The sequence below is a fragment of the Staurois parvus genome, unplaced genomic scaffold (genome assembly GCF_062004578.1).
Source record: "Staurois parvus isolate SC_StPar_1 unplaced genomic scaffold, SC_StPar_1.0 ptg000689l, whole genome shotgun sequence".
Taxonomy (NCBI): Eukaryota; Metazoa; Chordata; class Amphibia; order Anura; family Ranidae; genus Staurois; species Staurois parvus.
The window spans coordinates 2,722,506-2,731,219 of NW_028318485.1; the positions used below are offsets into that span (position 1 = coordinate 2,722,506).

The window sequence follows — 8,714 nt, forward strand, 5'->3', positions numbered from 1 at the left end:
TTTTGGAGATTTTTCCATCTTTCCTTGGCTTCTTTATGCACATTAATACAAATGTTTAGCTGGGGTGCCCAAACTTCTGATCCCCACTGTAAGTACCTGAAATAAATAAATTCACCGACAGGTCTGTAGGAGTCCTGCATGGCACCCGCGATCTGCTGATTGCTGGTGCAATGCTTTACAAGCTCCAAGTAATAAAAAATAATTATATAAATTACATTTTTTTTACCTGCAAAAAGTGCATTTATTATTTTTTTCTTTTCTTTTTAAAGATGAACTTATCCTTTAAGCCTTACTGCAAAAAATAAATAAATAAAAAACCACACAAAAAAAAGTTGTGATTGGATTCTTTAAGGGCCGGTTCACATTATAGAAATGCAGTCCAGATGCGTTCCCGCATCCGCGTTTTTGACACATTCCAGTGCATTTTTTTTGCATTCCGTTTAATTCCCCCCCCCCCCCCTCTCTTTCTTCAATGTAAATAGGGACATGTGCGTTCCACCACGTTCCAGTACAGTTCTGTGCAAGAAAGATGCAGCCTGTTTTTTTTCTGCAACCAGAACGTACTGGAACTGCAAGCACCGATGTGAACTATGACATTGACAACCATATCACCTTTCTGTGCATTTTGCATGCAAAAAAAAAAGCAACTGAAAATGCATGTAGTGTGAACAGGCCCTAAGGGATAATTTTCCTGTTTCACAACCTATAGCAACCACCAACCATGCGCTGGCAAGGTGCTCTGGGGCAGCATATAAAACCACCACCACCACAACACACTGCAGTTCACTTTCTGGGTTACAGTAACATGCAGTAAAAATTCTGTGCCATAAATGCGGCCATTCTGTAAATTAAATGCCTTCAGTGGATTTAAAAAAAAAAAAAAGCATGCATCTTTGCTCCATCTAGTGGCCATATAGCGGTATTTTCTAAGTGCACACATTCTGAATCTGCAGAGAATATAACCAGAGAACAGTTAAATGTGCCCATTTACATGCAGTTTCAATGGACAATTTTTTTCTCCCCCACATGTACCTTTTAAAGTAGTAGCACAAGATACTACAGTGTTGCCATAGCAGAATGCATCACAGATGATGCAGATACTGAACAATGCAGGCAACATGTACTACTGCTGGAGGCTGGGGAAGGTCATACATGACTCAAATCCAGAATGTGTCTGCAAGGCACACATATCCCTCCCAGATGGATGGAGGTGTTTGTAACAGCAGGTCTATGTAGACACGGTATGCGGGTAGGAAGGACAAGTGTCAAATATTTTACAAAAGTCTATATAGACTGCACTACAAAAAAGGTGAATCAAAGTCACTAAATTTGCCACATGTGAAAATGCAAAAAATAAACAAAAAAACACAAATAATGTTTGATGTGTCAGGCAGGGGCATCCCTAGGGTTGGAGTCACCCTGTGCGCTAACACTTAGTGACACCCCCTCCGACGATCCCCGCAGAATGGATTGGATCTGCAGATTGAGCATGATGGATCGGACTCTTTTCCATTATGCTCCCCAATCCGCAGATCCGATCCATCCTGCTGCGACCGTCGGCTTTCTTTACAACTTACCTTTTCGTGGAGCGTGTCCGGTGTCACCCCATATAAGTTGCATGCCGACGATCCCTGCAGGATGGATCGGATCTGCGGATTGGGGAGCATAATGGATCGGACTCCAATCCATTATGCTCAATCTGCAGATCCGAACCATCCTGTGGTGATCGTTCGCATCCTTTACAACTTACCTTTTCGTGGAGTGGGTCCGGTGTCACCCCATATAGGTTGCATGCCGACGATCCCCGCAGGATGGATCAGATCTTCAGACTGAACATAATGGATCAGAGTCCGATCCATTATGCTCCCCAATCCCCAGATCCGATCCATCCTGCGGGGATCGTCAGCATGCAACCTATATGGGGTGACACCGGACGCACGCCACGAAAAGGTAAGTTGTAAAGAAAGCGAACGATCCCCGCAGGATGGATCCGATCCATCCTGCGGGGATCGTCGGCTTACTTAACTACTTACCTTTTTGTGGAGTGGGTCCGGTGTCACCCGGTGCGGCGCACACCCCCCGCAGCTGCCTCGCCACTGGTGTCAGAAAAGCTGGCCATACATGGGTTAAATACTGAATGAATTTTCTTTAGAAAATCAGAAATTTTGTGCCTTCCATTTCACCTCATGTTGCTACAGAAAATATTTTTTGTGGCCAAGAAATTTATTTTCTTTCCAGGTCACCGCTCATGCTCATTTCCTTTTCAATTACATTTCTCGCATGATTCTCCCATCATTGATTAGAAATTCGTTAGTTTTTCAAAAACATTTCCAACATGCCTGATCACTCAAATTCGATGGTCGCTCGAAAATCATCTGTTGCTGTAGTCCGCTAATGGTGCAAAATTCGACGAAAATTCTTAAAAAAAAGATTTTTGAAAGAAAATTCTTTTTGGAATTCGACCCGTGTATGGCCGGCTTTTGTCCCATTCAAATGACAATTGCTTGAAAACCAAAAGATAGGTGAACAGATGCTGGTGCCATTCGTAACAGAAAAAAAAAAAACAGGTGACCACTTCCAGGCGCTCCAGGTGACCCCACATGGATTTGCACTCACCACAATGGGTGGTCCTTTTATTACTAGATAGGTCTCACCGAGATTTTTTTGTTTGGACTCAACTTGACCATTCACATTTACCAGGAATGCGATTCCTTCCCATGCTATGCACCGCCACTCAAAAAAAACAGTATCAGGGAAAAGGCTCATTGTGCAAAGCAGCTGACTTTATTCAAATCATATAAAACCTAAAAATTACACCGCAATCACATGTATAGGTGCCCAAGGACCGGCACCAGCCCCATACAGCGCTTGTGGTTAACTTCTTTGCGCCGGCCCTTTAAGGGGTTTCAGACACCGGGAGGAGGGGTTTTAGGGTCATGTGACCACCGTGATTCGCTGTCACATGATTGCAAAAGGTCCCGATCGCAAGGGGAGATCGGGACTTTTCCGTGAGACACCAATATATGTGCGGGGAGTGCGCACTCTCAACATATACGTGTTTTCAAATGGTACGCAAATATGCGGCCACTCGGCGTTAAGGCCTAGCCGCCAGGAGGACGCATATTTGCGTAGGGTTGGCGTCAAGGGGTTAGGATGGCTGCCGCCGCTTCAAGACCGTAAGCTGGCTTGTGCTCCAGGGATGGGATGTGATGTACCTTGAAGACATCCAATTACAGACAAAACTAGTTGAAGCAGTGTTCCCCAACCGATGCATCCCATCCCATCCCTGGAGCCCAAGTCAGCTTCCAGTCTTGGGGCAGCGGCAGCCATCTTGACCACAAGCGTTGTATGAGTGCCGTGTAATTGTTACGTTTTATATGATTGAATAAAGTCGGCTGCTTTGCACAATTAACCTTTTCCCTGATACTGTTTGAGTGGCGGTGCATCGCATGGGAAGGAATCGCATTCCTGGTACATGTAAATGGTCAAGTTGGTGACAAGACACACAGTGGGTCCAACCAAAAAAAGCACAGCGAGACCAGTCTAGTAATAGCAGGTCCATCCATTGCGGTGAGTGCCATCCATGTGGGGTCGCCTGGAGCACCTGGAAGTGGTCACCCGTTTTTTCTGTTACTAATGAGAATTACAATGAGAGCTGTGAATATGTGGAATAGACTCCCTCAAGAGTTGGTTCTGGCCAGCTCAGTGGATTGCTTTAAAAAAGTCCTGGATTATTTCTTAGATACACAGAATATAACTGGATATAACATTTATAGGTAAAGTTGATCCAGGGAATATCCGATTGCCTCCTGGGGGATCAGGAAGGAATTTATTCCCCTACAGGAGCAAATTGGATCATGATTTGCTGGGTTTTTTTGCCTTCCTCTGGATCAATTGTGGGAGTAGGATTATAACTTTTTTTTTTTTTAATGGTCGAACTGCATGGACTTTTGTCTTTTTTCAGCCAGACTAACTATGTAATGGCACCAGCACCTGTCCACCTATCTTTTGGTTTTCAAGCAATTATCATTTGAATGGGACATAATGATACATCGGACATGATTTGTATTTTCAGATTTTGGTCATTAATTTTTTGTATTTTAACATGTAGCAAATTGTTTAGTAATTTTGATTAATATTCTTTGGCACTGCAGTCTGTTTTATAGGACTCACTAATGTGGAAGTTAGACACAGTTTGAAGACTGTGGCAGCCTAATCACATTCATCTGTGTTTCCTTATTTTTGGTTTTGCCTGTGGCATAGAGTTTTCATTGTTAAGACCCTGGTCACACCGGGTGCAACTTGGCATGCAATTTGCCCTTCCATGCGACTTGCAAATTGCATAGCAAGTCTGCAGTTACAGCAGTCATATCGGTGCGGTTCCAACTTTGTTGGAGCCGCACAGATTTCTCAAGTAGTGTATGCACGACTTTAGGTGCGACTTGCATAGACATCTGTCTTACAAGCCACAGATGTCTTGCAAGTGGCACCTCAAGTCTGAATACCATCCGACTTTGAAATCGTGCGACTTCACTGGGAGTTGCACAATTTCAAAGTCGGATTGCTGTGACCGGGGTGTAAGTGTCACTTATTACCTCCAGGACCCCTCTGCCCAGGGTTCCCTCGTGTCTGCTGAGAATGGTTCGTACTTCCTTTTTCATCTGTTCATGGAATTTCTTCAACTCTGTATTCTCAGACATAACATCACGGACATTTCTGTCCGATGTCCCTGATGAGCGAAACATATCGATCCCACACTCCTAAGGGTAAGAACTACATCACAGTGCCATATCAGTGCATGTCTGTTTTATTCATCACATGACAACAGTACATGGAGTCAAAACAATTGTACCATTTTATTACAGTAACCCGGCTCCTGAGTGTCTTATTCCCCCTGTAATATCTTATTACGGTAACCCGGCTCCCGAGTGTCTTATTACCCTGTAATATCTTATTACAGTAACCCGGCTCCCGAGTGTCTTATTCCCCTGTAATATCTTATTACGGTAACCCGGCTCCCGAGTGTCTTATTCCCCTGTAATATCTTATTACAGTAACCCGGCTCCCGAGTGTCTTATTACCCTGTAATATCTTATTACGGTAACCCGGCTCCCGAGTGTCTTATTCCCCTGTAATATCTTATTACAGTAACCTGGCTCCTGAGTGTCTTATTCCCCCTGTAATATCTTATTACGGTAACCCGGCTCCCGAGTGTCTTATTACCCTGTAATATCTTATTACGGTAACCCGGCTCCCGAGTGTCTTATTCCCCTGTAATATCTTATTACAGTAACCCGGCTCCTGAGTGTCTTATTCCCCCTGTAATATCTTATTACAGTAACCCGGCTCCCGAGTGTCTTATTACCCCTGTAATATCTTATTACGGTAACCCGGCTCCCGAGTGTCTTATTACCCCTGTAATATCTTATTACGGTAACCCGGCTCCTGAGCGTCTTATTCCCCTGTAATATCTTATTACAGTAACCCGGCTCCTGAGCGTCTTATTCCCCCTGTAATATCTTATTACAGTAACCCGGCTCCCGAGTGTCTTATTCCCCCTGTAATATCTTATTACGGTAACCCGGCTCCTGAGTGTCTTATTCCCCTGTAATATCTTATTACAGTAACCCGGCTCCCGAGTGTCTTATTACCCTGTAATATCTTATTACAGTAACCCGGCTCCCGAGTGTCTTATTACCCTGTAATATCTTATTACAGTAACCCGGCTCCCGAGTGTCTTATTCCCCCTGTAATATCTTATTACGGTAACCCGGCTCCCGAGTGTCTTATTCCCCTGTAACATCTTATTACAGTAACCCGGCTCCCGAGTGTCTTATTTCCCCCTGTAATATCTTATTACGGTAACCCGGCTCCCGAGTGTCTTATTCCCCCCTGTAATATCTTATTACGGTAACCCGGCTCCCGAGTGTCTTATTCCCCTGTAATATCTTATTACAGTAACCCGGCTCCCGAGTGTCTTATTCCCCTGTAATATCTTATTACAGTAACCCGGCTCCCGAGTGTCTTATTCCCCCTGTAATATCTTATTACGGTAACCCGGCTCCCGAGTGTCTTATTCCCCCTGTAATATCTTATTACGGTAACCCGGCTCCCGAGTGTCTTATTACCCTGTAATATCTTATTACGGTAACCCGGCTCCTGAGTGTCTTATTCCCCCTGTAATATCTTATTACGGTAACCCGGCTCCCGAGTGTCTTATTCCCCTGTAATATCTTATTACAGTAACCCGGCTCCCGAGTGTCTTATTACCCCTGTAATATCTTATTACGGTAACCCGGCTCCCGAGTGTCTTATTACCCTGTAATATCTTATTACGGTAACCCGGCTCCCGAGTGTCTTATTCCCCTGTAATATCTTATTACGGTAACCCGGCTCCTGAGTGTCTTATTCCCCCTGTAATATCTTATTACGGTAACCCGGCTCCCGAGTGTCTTATTACCCTGTAATATCTTATTACGGTAACCCGGCTCCTGAGTGTCTTATTCCCCCTGTAATATCTTATTACGGTAACCCGGCTCCCGAGTGTCTTATTCCCCTGTAATATCTTATTACGGTAACCCGGCTCCCGAGTGTCTTATTACCCCTGTAATATCTTATTACGGTAACCCGGCTCCCGAGTGTCTTATTACCCTGTAATATCTTATTACGGTAACCCGGCTCCCGAGTGTCTTATTCCCCTGTAATATCTTATTACGGTAACCCGGCTCCCGAGTGTCTTATTCCCCTGTAATATCTTATTACAGTAACCCGGCTCCTGAGTGTCTTATTCCCCCTGTAATATCTTATTACGGTAACCCGGCTCCCGAGTGTCTTATTACCCTGTAATATCTTATTACGGTAACCCGGCTCCTGAGTGTCTTATTCCCCTGTAATATCTTATTACAGTAACCCGGCTCCCGAGTGTCTTATTACCCCTGTAATATCTTATTACGGTAACCCGGCTCCCGAGTGTCTTATTACCCCTGTAATATCTTATTACAGTAACCCGGCTCCTGAGTGTCTTATTCCCCCTGTAATATCTTATTACAGTAACCCGGCTCCCGAGCGTCTTATTCCCCTGTAATATCTTATTACAGTAACCCGGCTCCTGAGCGTCTTATTCCCCCTGTAATATCTTATTACAGTAACCCGGCTCCCGAGTGTCTTATTCCCCCTGTAATATCTTATTACGGTAACCCGGCTCCTGAGTGTCTTATTCCCCTGTAATATCTTATTACGGTAACCCGGCTCCTGAGTGTCTTATTCCCCTGTAATATCTTATTACAGTAACCCGGCTCCCGAGTGTCTTATTACCCTGTAATATCTTATTACAGTAACCCGGCTCCCGAGTGTCTTATTACCCTGTAATATCTTATTACAGTAACCCGGCTCCCGAGTGTCTTATTCCCCCTGTAATATCTTATTACGGTAACCCGGCTCCCGAGTGTCTTATTACCCCGTAATATCTTATTACGGTAACCCGGCTCCCGAGTGTCTTATTCCCCTGTAACATCTTATTACAGTAACCCGGCTCCCGAGTGTCTTATTCCCCCCTGTAATATCTTATTACGGTAACCCGGCTCCCGAGTGTCTTATTCCCCCCTGTAATATCTTATTACGGTAACCCGGCTCCCGAGTGTCTTATTCCCCTGTAATATCTTATTACAGTAACCCGGCTCCCGAGTGTCTTATTCCCCCTGTAATATCTTATTACGGTAACCCGGCTCCCGAGTGTCTTATTACCCCTGTAATATCTTATTACGGTAACCCGGCTCCCGAGTGTCTTATTACCCTGTAATATCTTATTACGGTAACCCGGCTCCCGAGTGTCTTATTCCCCTGTAATATCTTATTACGGTAACCCGGCTCCCGAGTGTCTTATTCCCCTGTAATATCTTATTACAGTAACCCGGCTCCTGAGTGTCTTATTCCCCCTGTAATATCTTATTACGGTAACCCGGCTCCCGAGTGTCTTATTACCCTGTAATATCTTATTACGGTAACCCGGCTCCTGAGTGTCTTATTCCCCTGTAATATCTTATTACAGTAACCCGGCTCCCGAGTGTCTTATTACCCCTGTAATATCTTATTACGGTAACCCGGCTCCCGAGTGTCTTATTACCCCTGTAATATCTTATTACAGTAACCCGGCTCCTGAGTGTCTTATTCCCCCTGTAATATCTTATTACAGTAACCCGGCTCCCGAGCGTCTTATTCCCCTGTAATATCTTATTACAGTAACCCGGCTCCTGAGCGTCTTATTCCCCCTGTAATATCTTATTACGGTAACCCGGCTCCCGAGTGTCTTATTCCCCCTGTAATATCTTATTACGGTAACCCGGCTCCTGAGTGTCTTATTCCCCTGTAATATCTTATTACGGTAACCCGGCTCCTGAGTGTCTTATTCCCCTGTAATATCTTATTACAGTAACCCGGCTCCCGAGTGTCTTATTACCCTGTAATATCTTATTACAGTAACCCGGCTCCCGAGTGTCTTATTACCCTGTAATATCTTATTACAGTAACCCGGCTCCCGAGTGTCTTATTCCCCCTGTAATATCTTATTACGGTAACCCGGCTCCCGAGTGTCTTATTACCCCGTAATATCTTATTACGGTAACCCGGCTCCCGAGTGTCTTATTCCCCTGTAACATCTTATTACAGTAACCCGGCTCCCGAGTGTCTTATTCCCCCCTGTAATATCTTATTACGGT

At 44.6% G+C, this 8,714-nt stretch overlaps 1 protein-coding gene across 2 annotated transcripts in view; it reads right to left on the reverse strand.

The window, feature by feature from the left end:
• The window catches only part of LOC149447405 (uncharacterized), a 33,039-nt gene extending 28,294 nt beyond the window's left edge, over positions 1-4,745 (reverse strand). For both annotated transcript variants that reach the window (XM_089652615.1, XM_089652616.1), the window contains exon 1: positions 4,596-4,745. In XM_089652615.1, coding sequence (XP_089508741.1) covers positions 4,596-4,745 — 150 coding nt within the window. The remainder of the gene's footprint in view (positions 1-4,595) is intronic.
• Positions 4,746-8,714: the final 3,969 nt, after the last annotated feature.